The sequence below is a fragment of the Falco peregrinus genome, chromosome 6 (assembly GCF_023634155.1).
Source record: "Falco peregrinus isolate bFalPer1 chromosome 6, bFalPer1.pri, whole genome shotgun sequence".
Classification (NCBI taxonomy): Eukaryota; Metazoa; Chordata; class Aves; order Falconiformes; family Falconidae; genus Falco; species Falco peregrinus.
This window is the reverse complement of record NC_073726.1, coordinates 24,486,384-24,513,225: the sequence shown is the minus strand read 5'-3', so window position 1 is coordinate 24,513,225 and position 26,842 is coordinate 24,486,384. Positions and strand designations below refer to the sequence as shown.

Here is a 26,842-nt window from a genome sequence, read left to right as displayed (position 1 = left end):
GTCACTGGGAGCAGAGGCCGCCCCCCCGCCCCCGCCATCCCTGGGCCCATGGCACGGCCCTCCGCCCCGCCAGGCCCCCTGCCCAGCGCCCCGCTCCCCTTGGGCCCGCAGCCCGGCGGCCTCCCCGGGGCAGCTGAGCCGTCACAGCTCCCCCTGTGCACAGTCACACTAGCGCGTAGCATCGCCCCCGCCCCCGGCGCTCCTCCCGCCCACCAGGGGGCGCTGCGAGTGTGCCTGGCCTTGCAGCTCGGCTCGCGGCGTGGACTTCCGGAAGTAACGCTGTTGTTTTTTTCCGTCACTTCCGGCAGCGGAGGCGGTGTAGGCGGCTGAGTCGCCATGGACATCCTGAAACGGGAGATTAGTCGGAAGCGGCAGCAGCTGGAGGAGAAGGAGCTGCTGGGGGTGAGGGTGGCCGGGGGGGGGGGCGAGGAAGCCGGCCGGGGTGGGGACCGGGCCCGGGGTGGCGCCCGGGGTGGCGCCCGGGGTGGGACGGCAGGAGCGGCCTGAGGGGGGGCTCGGGCGGGAGAGGGAGCGGGAGCAACATGGGGCAGGGGCCTGGGTGAGGGGCTGCGGAGCTGCCCGGGGTGGGCTTTGGGGCGGCCCGGGATGAGGTGTGTGGGGTGAGCGGCGGCCCGGGAGAGCGCTGGGGGAAGAGGAGCAGGAGCGGCCCAGGATGGGATCCGGGCAGGGGCTGGAAGGAATTTGGGGGCGCAGGAGCAGCCTGGCTTCAGGGCCTCGCTGTGTGCTGAGGCCTTTTGGAGCTAGTTTAGTTATTTATTTCAGGTACTGAGGCAAGAGAAAGATCTGTGCAACCCTTAGTGAACAATGTGTGGTTGCCTCTCCTCACCGCTGCTGTGTTTTTTGTAGCAATAGCAGGGTCACATAGGTGTGCGCGTGTGCTTAAAAGCACTCGCGGTAGAGCAGAGCACTTTCACTGACATCTGAGTTTAGGTGTTGGCATTAGCAGTTGAAGTAGGGAGCTGTGATCGGAGGCTATTGTAGATCAGGCAGACAAAGTGTGAAGAAAGAAGTCATAGCTCATGTTAATCAAGGAAATGCTTCAGGGTGACCACAATCACCAGCTGTCATGTCTCTGGAAGGTCTTATCAAATATATTTCTGCGTAGGTGCCCCAAACAAGCTTACAAAATACTCTGTACAAAGGTGATTTCTCCCTCCTCCTTGATTTGGTGTAAAATGACATGTTTTGTGTGGTTTATGTAAGTAACTTCCTTGTACTCCAACCTGGGCTTTGTTGTGTGCATCTGAAGTGAAGCTGTCCACCAACAACTGCCACAGCCTTACATGACAAAGAATGTTTTGTTTAAAGCGCTGGTGAACATATTGTACTTTTAAGTATGCTTATGTGCTCCAAAGTTGCTCTATGTTGCTGATTTTCAGAGGTGCTTTCAACTAGTTCCCTTTACATGACAAGGTAGTCATCTCTATGAAAAGATGCAGCTGAATTCACCAAATCAAGTAAGGAAGTTTGAGCCATTTTTGCCCAAGTGCAAAGAACTGTAAGCTGTTAATAGTTTTCCTCTCTTCTAGGGAAATAAGAAATATTTCAAACGCAGTGAGTTAGCTAAAAAAGAAGAGGAGGCCTACTTCCAGAGATGTGGCTACAAGGTATGGTAATTGTTCTTCCAGGAATTTTTATGTTTGCTTTGAAGTCTACATTTTATTATCAACAGTATAAATGTTGTTAATGATAATTGTTGTTCTTTGTTCAATCTGTTGATGTTATACATTAGCCTGTAAATGAGAAGCCACCTGGAGAGGTATGAGTTTCCAAACCCATTTGCAATGCAGGAAAAGATATGCATGATATACAGCTACTTAAGTTTGTGTTATGGTTTGGCTTTTTTTTTTTTTTTTTGTAAAGCATGAAGTGGCTTGGGGTCAAAGCTTGTCTTCCTTTCTTTTTAAATTGTGCTGTTAGGCATGAAAACTGGATCTGATATAGCTACCTTCCCCCCACCCCCCCTTACTGGAAAAAAATGGATATATTTGGATAGGTTTATCCATTCAGATAATTTTCATGATCTTGTCAAAATGTCCAAAAGAAATCAGTGTAGCTTGGGCGCATATTGAAAAAATCTGCCAACTGTATGTATTTGTATTTGGGTTTTGACCACCAACCATTCAACATTGAAAGTGTGTGACAACAGCATTTATTTTCTTGCTGGCAAAATATTAGAAAACAGTTGGTAACCTAGGGCGCATTTAGCAACAAATGAGTGATCTGGAAGGCTTTACCTGCCTTGTAATGGTGTCAGGGCAATAGTTTACTGAAATGGGAAGAATGCTGTTTTCTTTACAAGTGTGCGTCTGCCTGCCTGCCTGATTATATGTGTGTGGGAGGGGGTGTGCATTCCCTTGTGGAAGACATAGGCTTGTAATCTCGTTTGCTGTTACTGGGCACAAATAGGAGCTTTGTTTTCAATTGAACTTTACCCAGTTAGTGACTTATTCTGAAACCGTGATCCGTTGGTAGATTATTTGAATGTCAATGCCAAAACGATTCTCAGAATGTGCAGCATATAGTTGTGAGAATGTGTTCTGTGAATCCAGTTGCTCTTCCAAGTGGAAATGACTATGTGATGCTTTTTGAGCATTAGCTTGCATTCTTCAGAACCTTATGTGGCGGTTAAAATGGCATTGTCTGTGCTGCTGCAGCACCAGTTTTGGTTTGAAATGTAACCCTGAAAATGGTTTTAAAATAAGTTACTTCCTTTCATTTAGTATCTTTTTAGAGCCTCCCAGATTTCTGCATTTGATCTGTTGATGAGATGTAGAATATGGACTGATTTCTTTTTAAATTGTGCAGTTTTATACTTTATAAGTTGTAATAATTTGACTTGCTTGAAGAAAGCACTGAAACAAAAATAACTGTGGTAAAGGTATCGCTTGTAACTTGGAGTCCAGCTGACAGAATGGATCAAATCTTTTCCCCCAAATGCTGCTGTCTCTTTATGATTTCAAGAATGTTTGTAAGTTAAAATTTGTATGTATCCTTCTGCTATGGGAGTGTATTTCTTTATATAGGTAATATAAATTTACACAGTTCTTCCATGTTTTCTGTTCCCTGCCAATTCTCCCTTTCCTGCATTGATGGAGGTTTTATTTTCCCCCTCCCTTTGTGTTAAGCATTGATTTGATTGTCCTTCCCTTGCTTGTCTCAAACACCTGTACTTGTAGGATCGATTTCTGTGTTTGGTATTATAGCATTGAATATGGATTTGTAGCTGAATCTTGTAGCTGGAGCCACAGGGGTGGATCCTTGCAGCCACATGGAGTTATACCAACACCTGAGTGCAAGACTGGCAAATTGGCCTGAAAGAATAGGAAACATTCTTTAGAAAAATCTGTCTCGTACAATGATCAAACTGATCAACCTGAATACAGACTGGAAATGACAGTGAGCTGCTCGTGCACGGAGATTGCTGCAGGGTGCTGTAGGATGAAGTGGGGCATCTCCCTTTCAGCAAGTATGGAAAGGAAATAAGTTCTAGTAACGAATCTAGGAAAAAAACCAAGATGTGAGTGAGTACTGGAAATGTTCCCTTATTATAGGAATATTACCAAGAGCGATCTGCTCATGCTGTCATAAGTGTCAAATTTGATCTTATAAAGGGAACTGTAGTTACATGACTACTGTCTCAAAGTTACTTTGATCAAAGAGTTGTTTTGCATTATTAAAATATTGAGTAATGAAGCAGGAAAGCTCTGTTTGATTCAGGGACCTTCTTTTAGATTAAGAGGAATCATTAATGAGATCCTGCCCCTGTGAGGAGTTGTAGGTGTTCTTTTTTCTTTTTTTTTTTTTTTTTTTTTAAACCTGCAAGAAACTATGGCAAACTTGTTTAAGGTAACATGTCTTTCTAACAAGCACCTTTCAAAACCCAGCTAGAAGCAATGGATCACTGCTAATTGTACTCAGCTCACTGAAGCTGTAGGTAATAAACATTTTAAGCTTACGCTGCCACCGAAAGAAGCAGCCCCGCTCTCTCCCCTCACTGAAGCTGTAGGTAATAAACATTTTAAGCTTACGCTGCCACTGAAAGAAGCAGCCCCGCTCTCTCCCTTCCCTTGGGTTTTCATTTCTGCCCTTGTGTCCATGCATGTGCTATGTGTGTTGAGCTGGATGAGGAGGTTAAGTGGTCTGCGAAGGGTACCTTTCTTTGTGTTTGCCAGATTATTTTCTGTTTGAATCATTTCCTACATCTGGTTCATCACATAGCGATGCAAAGGCTTTTGCATGGGTGAAGAGGGTAGAACAGGGGCAGGAATCAACAGGCAGGGGGTGGATCTGCTATTTTTGGCACCAATGCTGGCGTGTGCCTGCTGAAGTGATTGCTAAACTTTAGCAATTGTCCTTTCTATTTACTATAGAGACTGCTTCCTGCAACCTACAGAAGTGTTAGTTAATTACTGATACTTTTAAAAGCTTATATTGTTCTGTGAAATTCAATTATAGCCTATAAAAACTACGAAACTAAAAGTTTATATTGTCATGTTAAAATCTGCATTCCAGAGTTCTATATCTTCACTGTTGCTGTCAATTTATAGGTTTATTTCCATTGGCGCGTTAGTAACTTCTGTCTGTTGAATGTAGGTACAGCAGCAAGAAGAGGAAGAGAAACCACTGACTGCGTCAAATCCTGTGCTGGAACTTGAACTGGCAGAAGAAAAGTTACCAATGACTCTTTCCAGGCAGGAGGTAAAATCAGTTGTTGTAAACAGACTACCTGAGTTTACAGAAAATGCTTCTGAAATGTCTTGTTTAGGGACTGTTTTTTCTAATGAACTGTACTTTTAATGGCAATTTGTATTAAATAATAAGCCTCCATTTTTACAGTCAACGATAAATTATCATCTTTGCTTATCAAGGATCTGCTGTTCAACTGAGTGTGTAGGGAGATACAGATAGGTAGAGCCTCTTTGTCATGGATTTGCACTGATGCTGACCTTTTCCAAGTTTTTTTCTCCCAGCTTCTTTTTTTTTTTGAGTAGTTCATTGGTCTGAGTCCGATTTTAGAAACTAAAGTTTTGGATGTTCACCTTGTTTTCTAGAAGGAACAGTTCTGAAGCCAGAGTGGCTGGTGCGTTCTTTGTGCTTTCTAAGGATAAAAATACCTATGTGAATGCGAGTTCACAAACAGATCTATACCCCAAAACAGAAGAGAAGCAGGAAGTTCAGAAGCACAGAATAAATTCTGCTCTTGGAAATACTGAAATTCACAGCTGAGAACATCCAAGGACATCATGTCCCTTTAATTTTGCTGGATACTTGCCGTTTTTTACGGGAGTGTGTCACAGGACTTGTAATGTGGGCTGTTGGTTTGAGTTTTGGTTTGAGGTTTGGTCATACAGACCTGTGTAATGCGCAGTGTCTCACTGCTATTGATCTACTTGGGTGCATGTTTTGGCGGAGGTTTAGGTACTGCAGTGCCAGTGTGCTATCCACCACACAGCCAAGTGTGATACACTTGCAAGTCAAATGTTTCCTAACATGCGGCAAGACACTTGCCGCTGAATAAACGAATTAATGTCTCAATTCACTTAGTTTCTTGTTGTCCAACCAGCGTTGGTATAATGAAGTGTATGGCATGAAATGAAGTCTAAACCCTTCTCTTGATCACCACAGTATTGCGTGGTGATTCATATACCAATAAGCCTATTGCTTGATACACTAGATGAATAATGGTAAGACTAAAGAGATTTAGCAAGCAGTGCAGGAGAGGAGGAATCGGGAGAATAAAGTTTAGGTTTTGGCTCTGCCCGTGACTTTAAGAATCAGTTGACGGAGATTTTTTTCACCTGTTACATCTGTTTTAAAGTAACTGTCCCATTAGACTATGGGACTTAATATTTACCAGATGCTTAAGGATGTGAATTTTCAGCAAATTGTTTTGCAGATCAGTGACAAGCTGCAGCCTAGTTAAGAGAGTGTTTTTATTGCCCTAGACAAGTAGGTGAGTGATATTATAGTCAAGTCCCTTTGTGATTTTTGAAAAGGTTTTTTTGAGCTGTGCCAGAGGGATGATTTTGGTGTATTTGTTTAAACAAGTCAGAAGGAGGAAGAAGTTAGGCTGTATCAAACAACTTGGGATTTTATGTAAAATTTAGATTGGTAATATTTGGAATGACCTTTCACTGAAATACCATGGGAATTCTCTATTTAGATTGTAAAGTGTCTGGAACATTTTTCTACTGCTTAAAATATTGTCATTTCCTCCCCAGTCCAGCTCAGCTTGTTATCCTAAGCAAAGTAAATAAATCTGTTATTCTGGATTTTGTTTTGCTTCCTTTAGGAGTTAGTGTAAGGGAATATTTTAATTCTTTTCAGGTTATCAGGAGGTTACGTGAGAGAGGTGAGCCAATCAGATTGTTTGGAGAAACAGATTATGATGCATTTCAACGTCTGAGGAAGATAGAAATCCTTGCACCTGAAGTGAACAAGGTAAGACTGGCTGGCTATTAGTTACTTATTTGTGGTGGGATAACCCATCAAGAACCCTATAAAAGTTACGGAAAATCAGTTTCAGTAACTGCTGATTTTCAGGAGTGAGGGGTAGTACAGAGCAAAGAGAAATATCTGCTCAGTCTCATTTATCACCTGAGTAAGTATGTTAAGTGTCATAGTTTTGTGCACAATTACAATTCCTTATGTTAGTTAAAACCTTGAAACCTTCTAGGCCCTTTTCAGTTAAAAAAGGGGCCTCCAGGTAGCAATAATACCCCAGCCTGTGCTGTTAGCAGCTTCTCAGCCAGCAGAGAAGACAGTCATTTACTGTTAAAATGATCCTGTTTTTATGATTATATGCTTCTCTGAGAAGGTACAGGTAAGTAAGAGGAGGACTGCATCCTGTCTTTCCGGTATGTAAAGGATTTTTCAAATCCCTTGATTCCAGAGCTATTACTTGTTATGGAAACTTGCTTTTTCTCCTGTTCCCTTAAAAGTAGCCATCAATTAAAAAAATGACTATAAGATACATCATAGTTAACTGATTTATTCTTTTTGTATTAAGAATTGATCATTTAATTGAGGAGATGCAGTTGGGGTTTGTTTTGCTTTCACTGTTAATCAAATTTGCATCCCAGCTAAGAGAGTGATGATTTGGATTTTCTTCCCTAATTTGTGGCAAACTGAATTGTTTGAAACATCTTCACTGGGGCTGCCCGTAAAAGGAAAACCTTTTCTTGTTCGAGTCTTTTCAAAAAAGATAAACGGATCTCAACACTTTTTAAAAAATAAATATATAATTCTGCTAATGAAAGCTTCCCCTCCAGTGACATCAATGACAGTAGTAGAAGTATTAAGAAATAGCTCATAAATAGGGTTGTATTGTATTTTTGTGTTCCATGTTTCAGCCACTCTTGTTGCTTTGTGTTGCTTAAAATGTAGATACTCACTATAAACCAGTTTATGGTTCAGACATTTTTAGACTACTGAATGATTAATAGAAATGCTCCAGACAGTCAAGTATAGTGATGGAGGAGGGGAAGTGCATATGTATTCCCAGTGGAGTGGCTGAATTTATCTTAGGGTAAGAAATGCCATACTCCTTTATAGAGCTTTATATTTTATGTCTCAAGAATGCAAGTGCTGTAACTGTGACTAAGCTGAGTTTCTTGTTCTATTTAAAAGTAGTTCTTAACTTTGTATACACAATTTCAAACTGATAAAGTTTTTTAGTCACCTATTCTAGAGTAGGGGACTTTAAACGCTTTATATAAAACATTCTGCTATGTTTAAATCATTGGTACTGCATTAATGTTTTATATGATGGCACTGAAGGAGTGTTACCTCATCTACAGCTTTTTTTCAGCGCAGATGTGAAGACTTGTAGGGCTGATGATGGTTATGGTCTGTTTTCTGTTTGTTTTGGGGTGGTTCAGTGCATTGCTTGGAGAAAATGTCTTGAAGGAAGTCCTAGAAGTTGGTTCAGTACTCCCTGCTTTTCTGGTGAAAATTTGGTAAAAAGTCTTTTTTCATAGGTGTGAGCATTGCAGATGTTAATGTGCCTGTGTCTTTTTTTAAGTGCTGAAGCAATCTGGAAACTGTTCTTCTAATTTGGTTTAAATTCAGACAGCAAAGATAAAGATTTATGCATGTTTTTATAGAATTTGATTTTTTTTTAAACAGAAGTTGGATGCTCACAGTGACAGGACTGAACTGCTTTTATTTGCTCGAGGTTTTTTTGTAGATTAGTAATTTCTTCTCTTTTCTAGGGCCTGAGAAATGACCTGAAGGCTGCTTTGGATAAGATTGACCAGCAGTATCTGAACGAAATTGTAGGCGGCCAAGAAGCAGGAGACGATGACTCACAGAATGACTTGAAAGTCCATGAGGAGAATACTACTATTGAAGAACTAGAAGTGTGTGATGGGTAGATTTTAATTAAGGGATTTTTAGATGTAGTGTATTGTTGTGAGAAAGCTTCAGGATTGTTTCCACATCTAACTTAGGCATTCTAAAGTATCCTTAAATATGCTCTGTTAGGGAGTTGAGCTTTCGAAGCCTTGAGTTGCACTCTTAAGTGCCTACAGTAGACATGTGAAAACTCAAGTCGTCTTTGTTTACTACACCTCATCAGAAAGGGGGCAGGAGTTGCCTGCAAAGAAAAGTGATATAGTTAGGATTCCCTCTGCAGGGGGGTTGGAAGTAAAGAATTTGATAAAAATAACATTACCTGGTTATAAATTCTAAAGCCTTTTCAATGAGTACTTGAGAGGGTAATAAGCATAGAATCAATGAATTTTCCCTATACAAGAGAGATGGACTCTGAAAAATGGACACACAGAGAGAATGTTCTATATAAAAACATCTAGGACAAAAAAAAGTGGGCATCGAATCACAGGAAATATAAGAAGTGCAGAGATGATGTGTCCCAGGAACTTCAGTGCAAATAGCTACCATGTTCTGAAAGAATACCATGGTAGTTGTGTGAATGCCATGAAATGCATTCAGCCCTTGGTACTTTAGGGTAATGTTTTGAAAAGCACACTAACTTGAGCTGAAGTCTTTTGCCCTTAATCTTCAAAACTCTTTGCAGGAGTTGATCTTCATAACACCCCTCCACAAGTGTATTTAAGAAATAATCTGATTTATAACTGAGAGCTTAAGTGAATGTATTAGTATTAGGAGACAGTCTTTGGTTTTTTTGTTAGGGTACCAGGGGTTCTGGTTTAAAATAACTGTGGTACCAGAATGGGTACTAGTTGTAATGGGGCTGCGTTTTATCAGTCTGTTAGTTCTCAAAGTATTACCTTTTTGGGGTAGTAGGACAGGCTTGGTTTGAGCCATGAAAGTAATCTTTTTCTGAAAAGTTTGAAGACACTGCAGTCTTAATTTTAAGCTACTTTAACTGCATTCCCTTGAGCATAAAGGCTTACACTGAAATGAGTTCCAAATCTATGAGATTTTTTAAATACAACTCAGTTTAGAAATGTGAGGACAATGGAAATAGGTTATAAATCCAACTATGTCTACTGGAAAATGTTTCTAAAAATTGCTGTTAGTATTAACAGTTCTGAGGTTTTGGCAGGAAGCTAGAGCATTGAAGCGTGGTGGTGGTGGCGGCGGCAAACTTCTAGACAGTGTGGAAATAATAGCCTTTTTTTTTTTTCTCCTGTTCTAGGTTTTGGGAGAATCCTTAGGACGGGGTGACGATCACTATGATATGGACATCATAACAAAGTTCTTGAAGGTAACAAACTCCAATAGATTAATTATTCTGTAGCTATGTCATATTTTTTACTGTCATTCAGATACATTTTGTAACAGAAGGGATGGTTTCAGCTGCTTGGAGAGAAAAACTGACACATTATGCTTAAGATTTGAGTGGTTTTTAAATGTTCAGTACTCCACAGCCTCGGTTAGTCACAATAGTGACTAATGCTGCTAGACCTGGGAAAGAGCTGTTGGGAGAGCGGTGTTTTGCAGAATCTGCTCCTACTTTTCCAGACAAAATAAAACAGGTTTTGATTTCTATATGGTAATTGAGGCAGTTGTATCTAGTTGCTTCTGTGTACTACTACAGCATTAAAAAATTCTGTGGAGTCCCTGCCTCCCTTCCCCCAGGAACAGCTGAAATGAGATGTCACTTGGTACTGTCATGTGAAATAAGAGAATTTTAAGGGAAGTCCTCTGGTTTTGCTAAGGAAACAGGTTCAAGTGGATAGCAGAAAATTGTTCCCTTGTTTCCTGGCAAGAAGCCTGTATTGCCTCATTTGAGTCAGCTGGTCCCTGTCTAACTATTGGGATGATCAGGAGTCACAGCCAGAGCTAAAGCTTTGATGTGTATGTAAGATACACCAGCATTTTAATATAGTTTGGGCTGGGCAGTCAGACAAAGAAAGCTCAAAACCTGTTTTCTGGGTGGAGGGAAGGTACATTTGACATGTTTGCCTTCTGGTGTCTTCACTGTGATCTGTACCGTTCCTTAGGCTCCATTGCAAAAGTTGCCCTGAAACATCGGTGTCTTGTGCTCTTTGTAGGTGGCCCTCCTCCTGCCCAGCGCAGATACCTACACTCTTGTTTCCTTGGGTTTTTTGTACACGCCTTTAATACATGCTCCTCCCTTGCCCACGTGTTTTTATGATGGGAGGGTTCTTACTATCCCTCCTGGCCTGTCCTTCTGAAAGAGGCCTTCTTCATTCCGATTTCTCCAAAAACCTCATTTTGCCTTGGTGGCTTAAACCACTGTTCCCATCTGTTTTGCTGAGGATGTCACTAGATGGCACTATGACATAAATTTGCTTGTTCTTCCTACAGTTTCTCCTTGGAGTTTGGGCTAAGGAGTTGAATGCCAGAGAAGACTACGTGAAACGGGGAGTACAAGGGAAGCTGAATAGTGCCACTCAAAAGCAGACAGAATCGTACCTGAGGCCACTCTTCAGAAAACTTCGGAAAAGGGTGAATCACTTTTAAATGTCACTATCCTGTAAGACTTGCTTTAACTTCTGCTTTCAAAGTACCCAGTGCTTAGTGCCCTTTCCTAAGGTAAGAAGAAGAGAGGGTAGGTTGGTTATTTTCTGGGACTAGAGCCCATGACTCCCAGCTCTGACCTTTTTATCTTGGTCAGCAGATTCTTCTGCCTACCCGCTGCTTTTCCAGGTGTTGCTTAATGTATCACCTGTTCATTGGGTTGCAAACGTGACAGAACTGGGGTTGTATTTTGCACTTTGCCACTAGCTACTAGGCACAACCACTTAACCTCTCTTGCTTTGGATCCTTCATCTAAATAATGAAGATCTTTTCCTTTCTTAAAGTCCTCAGGCTAGGGTAGTTGCTAAAGTTTGTATAAATGCTGAGTAGGCTGATTTTCCTGAGCTGCTATTCTGAAGTAAATACTGGGTTTTGTCTTTTTCTCCTGTAGACACTTCCTGCAGACATCAAAGAATCAATAACTGATATTATTAAATTCATGTTGCAAAGAGAATATGTGAAGGTACGTTTGTTTGCACTCTTCTGGCATGTTCAGTCTGGTTCTAATAGACGAAATTCATTACTTCAACGTTCCTATTTTATTTTTTTTTATTTGGAAGATACATAGCTGGAAATGCATGCAACGTATATTCAGACAAAATGAAAAATGGCTGTTGAAGGTTAGGCTCCAAGTAACGTTTGATCCACAGCCTGTCAGATCTTTTGAGCTTTGCAAATACCAAGAGAAATTTTTCTCAGAGGTGGTTATATTAAGTTGCAGAGGAATCTTCTATGGGAAACCTGATATTGTAAAGTTAAACGAAGGTATTGAATTAATAGTAATAGGTTGTCAATTAATTAATTAGGAATTAATTGAGGCGAACTGAGTTAATTGAATTTGAGACACTGTCCCTTCTTTGGCTATGCTCACATTAGCTGGCTTGGTAAGGCTGAGGTAAATTATTAAATAGTTTTTTGGGTGAAGTCTGCTTACTGAGGGAGGCAGAAATACTTTGGCACACAGGATCAAAGACAGTGTTACGTTTTGTATGTAGCTGCCTTCAGAAGTGGAACTTGAGTACCTATAGCATTTGCTTAAATAACCTTGTGTACGCAGAGGAAATTGAGCCACGTTTTGCCTTTAAATTTCTAGTATTTCTTACCATTCCTGTGGGGACTTGGGATAATTTGTCAAGTAAGCAAGGAAACCTGCTTTTGTTACTGAAAAAAATTAAGATGGCCTAAGGAAAGTTTAATCCAAATCATCTGAAAGCAGAACTGAAAGTGTGGGATGTATGATAGTGGGGTTTTGTTTGGGGAATTTTTTCTTTTGGTTGTCATCATTATGTTGAAATTCCCTTTCCAGTGCCCTCTAGAACAAAATAATGAGTGTGTGGGAATGTGGTATGTGTCATGGGTTAATCGGCTCTGCTTCTCTGTCCTGGAGGTGCTTGGCTTTATGTAGAATTCACAGATTGATTTTGGAGGAGTTGAGTACACATTTGGAAGTGGGTTTTGTTGTTGGGTTTTTTTTTCCAATTAGGCTAATGAGCCGTGTGCTTTTAAAGATACTCATGTCCTTTTCCATTTTGTTTCTTAAGGGACTTGTTTCTTTCTGCCTGCTGTTGTCTTCTGTGCTTTTTTGCTTTGTGCAGCCTAGTGAATACTGTCAGCCACAAATCCTTACTGCTTAGTTAGATGAAATGCTTGAAAGATTTAAATTTTGAAATCAACATGTGACAGCAGGCAAATGCCAGAATGCCAGTTGTCCCTTCAACCTTAATTAACCCTGTTGTGACAGTCCTGGGAGGGTCTTTAATTGGATGTTCATATCCTATGTTTCATCACAAAACTATATTTAAGTCAGCAAGTAGGTATTTGTTCAGATTCTACCTCATGAAGGTGAAGACTAAGTCCTGTCCCTTCTTCAGGCTTACTTGCAGCTCTGTCTGCAACCCCCAACCTTGGTAGTTACTCGCCTTCCAGTTTGCTCAGTACCAGTTGGGAAGAAACTGCACCCACTGGTCATAATTGCTATTTCTTATTGTCTGCTCTTTAAATAGGAGATTATAAAGGGACTCTTCATCAGTGAGTCTTGTTGCTACTTGCTAATGGTGGAGGAATGTCCTGCTCCACATCTTTCTTGAAGCTGTTTCTATAATTGTACGCGTGTGTCTGTCTTCCTCACTTCCTGGTTCTCAGATGTCATGGTTTTTTTAATCTCTGTACTTCCTTTCTCCCTTTCTATTAATTTTCCCTTCAAGTTTTATCCCTGTTCTTCTGCAGGGATGTTGTCTGCTACAGCTTTAGAAACGGGATCTGCTGTCTTGATCGGGAGATTTCAGATTCCTATTTACTGCTACTATTGCTCTGTTCGTAACTGTTGCTACTAATGTGCTTGTTTAATCCTGTTTTCTGGAGAGCTGGTTGTCAGCCTCTTTGGAACCTAGCTCCTCTCCCCGAGAGCTGTCAGGCCCCACTGCACTCCCGTGTATTGGGTGACCTGCACACATGACATTGGGCTGCAGTGGGTTGTGCTTACAGACAGGGCTCCCTGATCTAGTCTGCAGCAGAACAGCAAGGGCTGTATAGGTGATTACAGCAGAAAAGCTTATGGGAACCTGAGAAGGCAGAGTTGAAAATAGTCCTAGTAAACTTTAGTTTTGATCAAGGTAATTAGACTGCCTTATCCAGTGCTTTCTTTCATGAGGTAAAGTCCATAGTCTTTGCTCCCCTCAGAGTTCAGCATAAACATGAATTGTTTATTGTTGGGAAGGTGTGTTGTAAAATTGGTTAATAGCATGCAACGAAACCTGATTCGGAGAGCCCAGAATAGATGATGTTCCTGTGTCCCGCAATGCAAAAATGCTCTGCTTTCTAATGCTCTTTCTGTTTTGCTAAGAGTGCATGTGCTGTTTTTCTTCAGGCGAACGATGCCTATCTTCAGATGGCTATTGGAAATGCTCCCTGGCCTATTGGCGTCACTATGGTTGGCATCCACGCTCGAACGGGTCGTGAAAAGATTTTCTCCAAGCATGTAGCCCATGTTCTCAATGATGAAACTCAAAGGAAATATATACAGGTAATGTTAGCATTGGAAATCCAACAGATTTGCTTTTGCAGTTAGGGGATCTTTGAGAAATACTGGTTTCAGGTGATGTGATAAAACAGTCCTAGAAATGGACAATTGCCTTAGTTTGGGTCAAATATAACATCATTTAATAGTTAGCTCATCCTGGACCTTAAGGCTCTTCGGTGCTGGGCTAGGAATGAGGTCTGATGGGTTTTTCTATGTCTCAACTATTGTAATCCTACGTGAACACCAAAGTAGCTGTGAAGATACCCTTTATTCTCCCGAGTTGTTCCACTGCTTAACTCATGGTTTAAATATCGTGCATGGAATTTAGTACCGTGACATACAGTCCTTCTGACTGTTTCTGCAACTAGATTAAAGGGATTCATTTTACAAACATGCCTCTTTAACAGTGTGCGCTCAGAATTCCAGGTTTAGTTCCTCCTGTGCGTTTTCATATTCCCGCCATGAACTTCTGGCTGTGGAATTAGTAGCAGTGTTTTTTTCTTTTCTGTCCTTTCAGTGTAGTGGGTGGGCAGGTCTGAGGAAGCAAGTCTTCTCTCCTTGCATTGGTAAATGTACTTGCCTCTTGCCAGTTGCAGTTTAATTGAGATAAAGACCTTCTGGCTTAACTCTGAAGCCTCCAGAGCAGCATCATGGAGTTGGGGAGGTTTACATAAATGTCTTCCTGCTGCAGCAGCAGGACTCCAGTTGCTTTGCAACTTCTGCAGATGTCTGCAAGCATGCGAGCAGATTGCTTGCAAAATGCAACTTTGCCTTCTACTTTGAGTCCCTTTGTATTTGGGCTACAAGTATAACTGTTGGTTTGTCTTCAGCTATCTTTTTTTAATCGCGTAACCTGAGGAAATATCATTGTGAAGTCACAGGGAGCTCCAGTCACTTACAGCACCAGCAAATTAAATCTGACCAGTTCTTTTTTAAGGTGAAAATTAGCATGTGGATTATGCATCTTCAGAGACAGGCTCCAATTAGTGTAATACGTGCTTGAAAGTGTGGAATGGATGAAATAGCTTATGTTAAACTAAATAATTTTGTTGTTAGTCCATGTTAAAAAAGGGATTTGGACTCTGAAGAAAGATTGGTGTGGGCCTCAGCATGGCCATAATGCTGCTTTTCCATTTTTGGTGCGTAATTGGCCATCTGTGTCCATTTGCTGCTGTTGTAGCAGAAAGATCCCTATTCTGTAGTGTTGCTTGATCTCTTGTATCTTCTGCAAGGGATGTTACAATGTCTATGAATTCCACAGTCTGTCCTGTTCTCTGCTTTTGGGGTTACATCTGTTGGTCAAGGAAATCCTCATGTTCATATTCCCACTAATTTCATACCTGTGCTTCTGAGTGACACAACGTACTGAAGTGCCAAGGCAAAGCTGGCTTTAAACACGTACGCTCTCCATGTTTAAGTATCAGGTCTGGCTTAGCTGGTCTGGTTCAAACTGGAGCGTGAGATACTGTCTGTGCTCCCAGCAGTTACCTGAAGCTAGCATGTTTCTGATCTACAACGAACCTGAGATCGTGGCATCCCAAGCAAGGAGACATTACGGTGCTAGGACATGTTTTCCAGTTGTGCCTGCACTGGAGAGGCCAGAGCATTGCCTGTTGAATCATCTTCCCCTTCAACGAGGAGCTGTGTCCCATGATGAGTGTTTAATGACGGGCCCATGAGTCTGCCGTCTCGGAGCAGTGTCACTGCTCAATTACACTACCACCACAGCGGTTTTCTGCTTTGTTAGACTTTTGTGTGTGATTTGAAGGAAAATAATCACAGGGTTTCTGTCATTTTCTTTTTTGGCAATTGATGCTTTGAAAGAACTGGAAAGTTCACGTTCTTCCTTGATCGCTTCTTCAGTTTGCCTCCACGGTGCAGGTCAGCTGTGGTACCACCATGGGGAGGAATGACACCTCTGCACCTGAGGAATTGTTTGGTTTTCTTAGCTGTCCTATTTGTTTTGTTGTCAGAAGTGGCTTTTTTTCTCTTTAGAATGACTTTTAATATTCGGGTGTCTTTTAAAGATCTTTTACTGTGATAGTATTGTTTTTTCCCTTGGTGATGAAGAGAGACTAAAGCATCACTGTGATTCCTCACTATGAATCTGTCAGACAGGACTGGATCTGTAGTCCCTTTGGTTATGCCACAGAGTCTTCTAATATTGGAGATAACTTGGAACTTTGCAGGGAGGAAGGTTAATAAAACTTAAAATAGAAAAAAAAGACCAAAAAAACCCCAACCCAACCCCAAAATAGCAGCCTTTTCTTTCTAATTATTCTTATTAAACTTAGAAATACTGTAAACTGTGAAGTTTGTTAGACAGCTGCAGTTTTATTACAGAATTGTCCTTGTTCTGTGAATTCCTAGGGGCTGAAGAGGCTCATGACCATTTGCCAGAAGCACTTCCCAACAGACCCATCGAAATGTGTGGAGTACAATGCTTTATGAGGCTGCGGTGTCCAAGGCATGACTCATATTTTGATCTCCAAGACCCAGAGAGGGCTGAAGAAAGAGAGATTGTGCTTCAACACCAACAGGAACCTAGGGTGGGCTTTGCAAAGAAGCATAAAGCAGCAGACTTTCTACAGCTTCCTTTTTACAAGCCCCATTTATTTAGATTTCTTGTAGAATCTATGCCTTACGCTGAACACATCCAGTATAGTGCAGAGGCGGGGGGGGTTGAAGATGTTATGATCAGGACAACGACCGGGGGCAATGAACATGACCCTTGCTTTTATTTCAGTTTGTTATTCAGGGAATGTACAGATTGAACTGTTTCCCATGTCTTAGAGCTTTAGGTGAGACTCAGCCCTGCAAGGAGTGTATGTGGAACTTTTTGGGCTGTTTTGCCATTGGATACTGATGTGGGGAGATGATTAGAGGGAAGCAATTGAATCTGAATCTTAGTTATTTCTGTAAATATGAAGACTTTATTGGCTAATCTTTCATGTAGTATTTATCAGGAGGGGGAAAAAAAAGTTTATATATTTCTCAGCTGCCAGCCTCAGTGCAAAGAGTTTTTGATCTTGAATGCATCTGATTTGGTGCTTTTTTTTTTTGTGTTAACAACGTTTTTAATACAAACCTTCTGGGCTTGGGGGAAGTAATCTTATGGCTCTTGAGGCTTTCAGATCCCATTTTTATACATCTGGAGAAAATTTCAGTCTGCTGGGCATCGCAGAGAAAATAATTAGGACCTCCCATGACCATGAACAGTATTTCTAGCAGCCACAAATCTTTGCCATTGTGCATCTTCACTGGGAATGGTGAGGAAACTCACAGAAACGATGATGTCTAATTCTGCATAACCAGTGAAATGTTGAAGCTTTGTGGGTTGAAAGTCTTAGCCTGAAATAATGCACTTTTTAAAATTACAAGAACTGCAGTACCTCTGCAACAGTAGTAACAGGCTCTTCTCTTAAGGAGGCCTTCCTAGGACCTGCAGTGAAGCTCCAGATTGTTGGTCGTTGCAGCGGCTGCTAATAACCGCCACTACCCACATCTGCGAGAATCCAGACCTCGCATCCGTCTCGGCTCTCCTGGATCTGTGGGGCCATACAGAGTGCACTCCTCAGCCTCTGGAGAAGCCTCTTCTGTGCAGTTGGTGGAGAGGGCAGGGTCTGGTCCTGGCTGCTCGCAGTGGGGTTCAGGCAGGTATTTGAATCTGGTACCCTGTTGCTGCTCCTGTGAGGCAGCAGGTCCTCTGATACATCTGGCACTCGCGAGCAGTGGGCTTGCTACCGGTGGGCTGTCGGAGCGGTAGGCCCGGCGCAATGCGAGCAGAGCCACTTCCTGAAAAAATGGGTCAGCGTTTGAGCGTACTGGTTTGTCCCGAGTCCTCACCTTGACTGGAAGCACAGAGCAGGAACTGGCACCCTCTCCTGAAGGAGTTACCAGTCTCCTGTGGGTTTTTACAGTGTCCTGAGGCACAGTGGGATGTGCTGCTGAGAGATTTGTGCTGGCACTGAGTTTGGAGGAGTATCTTGAGGAACTTCAGGTTCTTCCAGAGACTCTCTGGATTCTGAAGTGCCTCTTTGGATACAGGAGTTTTTCAGTCTGGAGCGTCTGACCCCAGAGAAAATGTCAAGACCTTAAACAGTTTAGAAGTAATAAAAATGAGGTGGATGAGACCTGTCTGATGCCTGGGGAGGGACCTTTGGGGAGTAGATGGGGATTTGTGGGGAGAAGCTGGACAGATGCCAAGAGCATGGAAGAGTTTCATTAACAGTGGTGTCTGGTAACTTTTTTTGCAGTGCTTTATAGAGATACTCTTTGGAGGCATTATTACGACAGGAAACATTTGTAATGCTGCAACTTTACCCCTCTCCCCACCCAGATGATTTCCTGAGCTGTTTCTACATCTTTGTCCTGACCTTAGTTTTGAACTCTTTAAATAATTGAGGGAACGATATTGTCCCTCATTTAGCAGAGCTATTATTTCCCTGGGAAATGCAGCAAGTGAGTAGCCAGGGGATGGTTTAGGGAGCATTGTAACGTCTGCTTTGGCGGGAGCTGGATTTCTTAGGGCATCTGTAATAGTACTAGATAGATTTTTCCCTCCTGCTGTAGAGCTGATTCTTGAGGAGAGTTTTAATGGTGCCCCAAGTACCGGTTTGAGTGGGGATGCGCCTCCTGTAGGGATGTGAATTTGGGGTTGGAATGTTTTATTCTGATCAGGTTTTTAAAGACTGTAATGTAAGCAATGTGCCTCCTTGCTGACAGTCCCTGAAATACAGCCGCCTTGCTTGAATGAATCCCATGACGGAAGAACTTTATCCCCTTGCAATTCGTGGAATGGCGCTGCATGGGGAACCAAGGAACTGAAAAGTACTTTCTCACGGCATATCTGGGTAAGAGTTTCCAGCTGTTCGGCACGTGAGAGCCAGCTTCAGTCCTCAGGGGATCACAGTTGAGGGGGACACGGTTAGGGCAGCTGCTTTCCATCATTGCTTGGAGGGTCTTTGCAGCTGGATGGCCCCAAATTACAGCTACCAGACCATGATCAAATAGTTAATAATGCCTTTTAGCCAAAAAAATCCAAACCCCATCCGACTGAAGTCTAGGGACGAGTGGGTGCGGCGCAGCTGTCACACTGCTTGATGGTTTTTGTGGGGAGGGTATGTTTCAGTTCAGCGATTCAGACTTCTCCCTCTGGGCTTCTGCAGATGTTTATTTCTGATAATTCTTTCATTAGACGGAAATAACTCCACTGAATCCAAAGACCTGTAGCCTTGGGATGAAGTCATACGTTCACCATGGCGATGTCTGGAGTGTTTTTTGGACTTCAATGCCCCTGGTCATTTGTTGCAGCCCCTGACCCTTTCCCCAGCCCGGCAGTGGAAGGGGCTGTGTGCAGTGCTGCTCTCGGAGCATGTGCTCTCTGCCTTGTGTCGGTGTCATCGTGCCCGATGGTCATTAAATGCCTTTAATTCCTTATTTGACATTTGTCTGTACCGCTGGAAAGCCTCTTGGGATCGGCATATGTGGGATCAATTCATTTGGATTAACTGGGTTCCGGTCCTGCTAGCTGCCATATGATCTCTATTATATAAAATCTCTAGTTTTAAACTGAAAGAGATTTAGATTGGATAGGGGGAAGAAATTCTTTACTGTGAGGGTGGTGAGGCGCTGGCAGAGGCTGCCCAGAGCAGCTGTGGGTGCCCCATCCCTGGGGGTGCTCAAGGCCAGGCTGGACGGGGCTGGGAGCAACCTGGGCTGGTGGGAGGTGACCCTGCCCATGGCACAGCGGTGGAACCAGATGGCCTTTACGGTCCCTTCCCACCCAAACCGTCCTATGATTATAGATCCAGTTTTGCCCAAAGAATGAATTGGGCTGGGATATAAATGGCTTCACTCCTTGGGGGGAGGAGAGCACCCCGCCTCCCGGACCCAGGGGATGAGCACACAGCATGGTGCCCTCCCGGAGGGCTGCTGCAGGGGTGCCAGGGCTGGTATCGGGCCTGGAGCAGGCTGTCATGAAAACGGCTCCTGAGGTGGTGTAGAGCTTGAAGCGCTGCCTGCAGCGGTGTTGGAGCCACTGGCGATAAATCTGAACCAAAGTCCCAGAGTTAGGGGGATGTCTGAAAAATGTCATCGTTGCCATTCTGTCCCATGCCAAACCCTTCCGGGGATTTATGACACAAGGCTGCCCCCCACGCAGCGATGCTGGGTGGCGGTGGGGATGGCCTCCTGGCTCTGGGTTGGCACGGCTGGTAGCTTCCTGGGGCGTCAGGGTGCGGGGATTGGGTGGGTGGTGGAAAAGATGCTGTTGTGTGGAAGGGAGCTCCCTGGACGGCGGGAATTAATGGAAGGCACAATGAGGGTTTCTTCAGGAACTTAGTACAAGGAGTAGGCAGTTCCTCACCGCACCAGGGGTGAGAGTGCTGGCCATCAAGCCTGTCCTACGGGCCTTGGCGTGCTGTGAACAGCCACGCAGCCCCTTAGCACCCAACTCGGGTAAGTGAGCGTTATTTCAAGCTATGTGCATTAAAAATGAACATATTTTCAAGACTGTGTTTCCTACAGGGGCGGGAAGTCAGTCGAACCATTTCTTACTGCCCTGGATGCCTCCTGGGGCCGGTGTGTGAGAGAACATGCAATGGAGCCAGCAGGGATCTGCTGAGCACCAGCGCTGAACCCCAGGGGATCTCTGAATGATGGGCTTTCTTGGGAGGGGAATGCCCTGCGTTGCCTGCAGTCAGGCCCCCTGACAGCAAAGGAGTGCGTCCCTCCTGGAACACCTGGCCAGCTGTGCACACTTCTGGAGTCAGGGTCTCGCAGATGTGGTGGTGTGGTCACCAGGGTAAGGACTGCCCAGGCGCTGTGCCCTGAAAACACCACGGCAAGGTTTCATTTTGAAAATGCTTTAATAAGGAAGTGTTGACAACACCGTTTTGCAAAATGTAAAGGTAACTATACAAATTCTTAATACAAAAAGAATAAATTAAAAGCAGATCTTTTTTAATTCTGCAACTTTTTCTACAACATACATATTTTTTTTCCTTGATTACAATTGAACAGAATCCAGTAAAATCATTTCCCATGCTCTAAAGTCAATTTCAGGAGAGACCTAATTTTTTTCTTTTTTTTTTTCCTTTTTTTTAAACTAGAGAGTCCCTTTTACACAACTTGTAATAAAACTATTGACATTAATATATATGTAAAACTTTACATCTAGTTAACTAAGCAGTAACTGGTCATCTGATAGCACCTGAATGGGGATCGGCTATGCCTGAAACTAAAACTAATACAGAGTGAAAACAAATTGGACTGTTTCAACATTTTCAACACTCGACTGCATATAATATCATTTAAAAATAAACCCTGCCTCCCAGCATGGCCCAGTGCACAGACTGTACACCCGGCTCCTGGCTGAACAGAGGGAGCGTCAGACATGTAGGCTAAGAACGCAATTGTGGCTTTATGTCAGATGGAGCCTTGAAAAATAAAAAAGTAAAGGAGGGGTTAAGTTGGTAGTCAAGTGCTTGTATATAATAGCTATGTATATGCCCCTCCATGTTATACTTAAATATGTTAATCTCATATGATTAACATTTTATGTACATTTGTGTTTAATTGAATTGAGCTAAACAGTAAAACCTGTTTTACTTAATCTGTCTTTACTACCAGACTGGCTGCTCACGTGTGCCTTGATTGCAAAACAGAAAAGCAGAACACAAAGCAAAACTCAATCCATTTCTAGAAAGCTTTTTCTCTACTCGAGCCTGTTTGCAATTCAGGCTAACCATTTTTATTCCCCCCCCCCCCCCCCCTAATTTCAGGGCTGCCACCTTTTAACCTTTGCTGCAAAACTGCGGATCTGGTCTCAGAGGAATTAATGTTTCTTCCTGTGGTGCCCAGAGGCCTCATAGTGCCGCTGTTGTTGAATTCTTTTTAATTAAAAGAAGGTACACAGAAAAAAAAAACCCAAACCAAAACCACTTACCAGTGAAATTAAAAAGAAAACAGACAGTTGCTCAGAGCCCCTAAAAATCCATGGGCTAAATTACTCGCTGCTGGTTAATTTGGTCCTTATTTAATCCTTTCACTTTAGCTACTGAATCTTATCAGTAAATGTCACTAATCGGTAGTATCTCTTATCCAGCTAAAAATCCAATTAGAAGCCTGAAATAATTCCCATGTTAAAGACCCCAAAGCACAAAGAGATGGTGAAGTCTAGATAAAGGGTGCAATCTCACCGCTGTCTGTTCTTCCAGCAGTCGGTTAGGGGGCTTCGATTACCGTTGAAGGGGGATGTGCTCCGATGGTGGTTCTTTGTGTGGGTCCAGCAGTGCCAGGCCTGCATGGCCACCTTTAAAACCCCCTTGCCAGTATAAAAAAGTATGCGCCCCCACCCCTAGAAGGATAATGCAGTTATGCTTCATGTGTGAACATGGAAGAGTTCCCTTCCTGGCTCTGCCGTGGATTTCCCTGGACAAGTAACAGCATTTCTGCCCATCGCTGCCACCTCCCTGTCCTGGACCAGTGATGCACGACAGCGGCACAGCAGGCAAGCGCAGAGAACTGAAGCAAACATTTCTAGTATCTGTGGCAGAAAGGTCTTCACATGAGCTGCTTGCATAAATTTTTAGAAACCCCATCATCTTTCCAAGCCCAATTAAGAACCCATTCTCTTTTAAACCCTGGAATGCAGTTTTCCAGCAATCTTGATACCAAAAGGTGTGGCAGCCCCCCAAGTCGCGGTGTTTAATTTTAAAGGTTTCGCCCTACTTTGTCTGGTAGACGCTATTGTTATTCTTGGAACACGCGCACACACACTCGCTTTTTTTTTTTTTCCTTTTCTCCTTAAACCAAAGCTAACTTCAGTTTCTGCTTTTCACAAAGTAACCCCCTCCAGCCGTTTCTTTTAATGCCTTTCCCATAGGAAATCATCGTTTGCACGCACAAACGGGGGAAGGCCGGGTACCTCCCCCCATCTAGTGGCAATAAAAACAGCATAGCACCGCAATGAAGACTAGATGTGCCAGCTTCAACATCCACCTAGATTGTGCACTTGTTCGTTATAAAAGTGTCTTTGAGGCCTTTTAAAGTTCCATGGCTTGACATGTATAAAGCATTGCTCAAAAGTATGTGTAAACTTGCAGCTCCTTCCATGACGCTCTTGTACAATTCCTTTTGGTATCAGCAGGCAGCTCTTGCTCGTGTCCAACACCTAATTTAGTTGCTTCTCTTTCTTGTGGTTGCTTCTTGCAACGGGAAGATTTGCCTAGTCTGCCGGTTGTTCTATGGAAGCCTTTCCATTTCCCGACAGACTGGTTCTCCCACACAGCAGTAACCGGGTGACAAGCCCTTTGCTACACTGGTGCTAACGAAGGGAAGATGAGTGGAACAGATATGTTAATGCAGCTTTACTGTGTCAATTAGATTGTGATGTGCTTTCCCTTTGATTTCATGTTCACGCTTTGTGCAGAAATCGATAGGAATTTATTGGCTCTGTCTGTTTGTGGAAAGGTTTCTTGGCAATTTCTATCTTGACCAGAGTATTGAAAAACAACCAACGCAACCCCAGCTTCTCCATGTATTGGTGTGCAACCCCTGCCAGCCACGGAGATGCTGTGAGCAGCAGTGCTTGCCTCTGCTTTTGATAATGCCTGTGTAAACCTTGTTTGTCCAGTTTCATAGTAGCTTGTAGCCAGCGATGCTGTGATACCAGCCCAGACCTCCAGTGCGTCTTCAGCACACAGAGTTATTGGACTTGCATGTAGGTGGACTCAAAGCAACGAAGGAAATGCCGTTTTACGGGAGGTGGTTGTGTCTGCCGTTGAGTTAAATGAGAGATGTTCCTTTAGCTGGAACTTGCTGAGCAAACTCATCCTGCCGACGTTGGCGTGGCGATCTTTGGCAGCGCAGATCAGATTGCAAGACTCTGACACATCTTTGAAGTGACGGGATTTTACTGTTTCATAAGAGACGCACTTTCAGGACTATGATATCCATTTCTCAGCCTCTGTCCAATTTTATCCCCCATCGCCCCCCCTTAAACTAATACTCTGTTGGCTTCAGATCTCAGGTCATGGAAATCTTACTGCTGTTACATGCCGCAGAACAATAAGATTTGATGTAAGCCTTGAAAGGCTTACATCGTTTCAAAGGAAAATCAATTTTTAAATTGCCGACTGACTGTGAGGATGGCTGCTCATCTGCACCCGCTGCCCTGCGGGCCGTAGGAGGGATGTGCACCAGTCTGGCAATGGGATGCGCTGCGGTCCGTCGCTGTCGCTGTTGTGGTGGATGTCTCAGGGCCAGTGTTCTGTAAATGTCGTCTTGAATTGCATCGTGAGAAAAGTGCTTAGAGTTGAAGCTGGTGCTGGGTGACAGTGCATCTGGGTAAGGCAAATGAGAGGCAGTGCGGTGATCTCAGAATGGCATTGATGTGATTAACTTGAGGTCAGGGGTTCACACTAGAGTCCCAGGCTTGGCTTTTTCCTGCCCATACCACTGGACATCTGCTAATTCTGGATAGAGGGGAGAATCCAGGAAACAGCTATCGTTGTAGCTCCTGCAGGTGAAAGGAAACTTCGTTAGGACAACGAGGGCTCTTGGAAATTCACCCATGGGCATAAAACATCATATTATGGGTGGAAAGGAATGCAGGATATTCAGAGACCCAGCTGCACTCTGCAGGTACCCCCAGAGCTGACATTTGGGGTGGGCTCAGCATGCAGGACCCTGCTTTGACCCAGTTTGCTCTCACCCGGCAGTCCTGTTTGCCCCTGCAAGGGGCAAACCCAGTGCGAGGAGGCAGGGGAACGCCGAGCTCTGGCAGCCCCTTCGCAGCCAGGGTGCCCTGAGCTTTGGATGCTGGGATGGCAGCAGGCAGAGCGGCTGTGCTTTCAGCCTGCTGCTGGTGGGATGTGCCGCAGGAGAGCAGAGTGGCTCCTGGGGGGGCACAGGAGCTTGCGGCAGACCCCACTGGCTGTGTCCATCCCAGCACACGCGGCACCACACCTGCCTCCACTTTCTCTGTGTGTGGCCTCCTCCCTCTCTGGTACAGCAGCAGCGCCCTGCCTTGCCTAAGGGGCTCTGCCTTGCTTTCCTGCTGGGTAGTAAGCTGGGGTATAGAGCTTTTCAGTAGGTTACTCTCCACGGAGCAAGTCCTAAAAGCAGCCTTCTCAGCCATAGACCATGTAACCCAGTGGGAATGTGGAAGGAGGAGGGTGGTGGCGCTTCCCTGTAGCACTTCTGCTCCGGGCAGAGGCTTGTGCATCACCTGGCAAGCTCAGAGTGACATGGCTTTCCAGGGGTGGGCTAGGAAATGGCTAGTGGGAGGGTTCCAATGTAGACAGGACTGTGGTTTTGTTGTTGGTAGCCTAGTCCTCACCTTGGGGCACCTCCCTTGACAAGCTCCTGCGTCTTTTGTGGCATGGCTTTTGTTTGCCTGTACTGAGCAGATGAGACTGTTCATGAGCATTTTCTTTGCTATTTGTCTTAAGAACTCCAATCAGGGCCAGCTCCTGGCTTAATCTGCAGAGCTCCTTGCCAGAGGAGGTCAAAATCTTGGCGTTTCAAAAAGCGGCTGCTATATCTGCATAATAATATTCACAGCTGATGTCTCTCCCTCATACTTTGATTTGAACCAACTTCCAAAGCAGAGATTGTTTTGAGGCCAAAAGTGGGAGATGCCTTTTCTTTCTGTTTACTGTGGGACTCTCACTCCTTCCTTGGCTCCCTCCCCACCTCTCGGGACTGATCTCACATCTGATGCAGCCTGGCAGTTCCTGCTCCCTCTGCTCTGTTTTCGACCTGATTTCCCTGGGACTGGTGTCTGGGAGGAACCTGAGCAAGGGCATCACCATCTGCATGTTAAAGAGCCTTTTGTTTCCCAGCTCTGTGCCAGGGTAGGGAGGTTTATGGGTTATCTCTGGAAAGCTGGGCTTGAAATACTTGACAGATGCCAGCTGTGAATGGTTGTAGATTCAAATGAGGGTGTCAGACAGGGAAGCAGTTTAATTAAAATAGAAATACTTTGAGGGTTTTTTTGTTCCCTCCATCCTTCCCCCTCTGTCTTCCCACAGGAACTGGGCCAGGGTTGCTCCTCGTTCCATGAAAGCTGGCTGCTGCCAACAGCCTCTGCTCCACAGCTCTGCTCTGCGGTAGGGAAAGAGGAGAAAGGGGCGCTTGGTGCCACGGCTGCAGTGCTGCCGGGAGCTCAGTCTGGGTCCTCCAAGGCCCCCCCTTACCCGAGCTCGTCTCTGCACCACGTTGCTCCCCGGCTCTCCCCACAGCGCTTTGCCCACACTACTTTGAAACATCCCCAGCCACAAATTTGCCGCTACTGCCTGCTCCCTGTGCCTGTTCAACCCCTGCACGAACGCAGAGCGGGCTGGCCTGAAGCCTTCTTTTGCAGGGGAAAGCGCCACAGCCACACACTTGCTGAGAAGGCACAGAGAGGGCTTGGAGATGCTTTCAAGTTGTTCTTCCAAGAGCTGAAGGGAGCCTTGTTGCCCAACAAACAGGCACACAATTAAAAGGGCTGCTCCTCTGGGACAGCGGGATGCCGGGCGTTTGCACTGTGTTCACGGACTATAAGGCAGAAGGATGAAAGAACAAAACGTTCCCTTACTATACCTCTATTCATCAGTACTTTGGTGGGTTGGAGACTGAGACTCATCCATAGTGGGTGAGTTGTCTGTTGCTTCTCTGAACAAAGGAGAGCAAAAAGGAGGAAAGAGGAGAGAGGAAATGTTAAAGAAAAGAAGTGACACAGACATTGTTACGAGCTTATTAATCCAGTGGGGAAACAAGCTGATGAATCATCTGTGGAAAAAGTTAGTGACACAAAAACATGTTGGGGAGCACTGTCAG

The 26,842-nt window shown here is 44.0% G+C and overlaps 2 protein-coding genes across 8 annotated transcripts in view; one reads left to right on the top strand and one right to left on the bottom strand.

Annotated features, from left to right (window-relative positions):
• Positions 1–298: 298 nt before the first annotated feature.
• PRPF18 (pre-mRNA processing factor 18) lies at positions 299–17,057 on the top strand. Its single transcript, XM_055807275.1, has 10 exons — positions 299–402; positions 1,551–1,628; positions 4,618–4,722; positions 6,352–6,465; positions 8,238–8,384; positions 9,647–9,715; positions 10,783–10,923; positions 11,387–11,458; positions 13,862–14,017; positions 16,385–17,057. The coding sequence occupies exons 1-10, from the start codon at positions 337–339 to the stop codon at positions 16,463–16,465; spliced, it is 1,029 nt and encodes a 342-aa protein (XP_055663250.1). The 5' UTR covers positions 299–336; the 3' UTR covers positions 16,466–17,057.
• A 3,807-nt stretch (positions 17,058–20,864) lies between these two features.
• FRMD4A (FERM domain containing 4A) overlaps positions 20,865–26,842 on the bottom strand; it is a 387,455-nt gene continuing 381,477 nt past the window's right edge. For 6 of the 7 annotated variants that reach the window (XM_055807271.1, XM_055807272.1, XM_055807273.1 and 3 more), the window contains one exon: positions 20,865–24,536. In XM_055807271.1, coding sequence (XP_055663246.1) covers positions 24,434–24,536 — 103 coding nt within the window. In that variant the 3' untranslated portion in view covers positions 20,865–24,433. Of the gene's footprint in view, positions 24,537–26,605; positions 26,678–26,842 lie in introns of all 7 variants that reach the window. The other variant, XM_055807269.1, reaches the window with a different exon arrangement.

Excerpts from the sequence above, each read along its gene's own strand:
- PRPF18 (XM_055807275.1), top strand. The coding sequence starts at position 337 with ATGGACATCCTGAAACGGGAGATTAGTCGGAAGCGGCAGCAGCTGGAG. Across the intron at positions 10,924-11,386 it reads TCAGAAAACTTCGGAAAAGG|ACACTTCCTGCAGACATCAA; the intron begins GTGAATCACTTT and ends TTTCTCCTGTAG. Across the intron at positions 14,018-16,384 it reads CTCAAAGGAAATATATACAG|GGGCTGAAGAGGCTCATGAC; the intron begins GTAATGTTAGCA and ends GTGAATTCCTAG.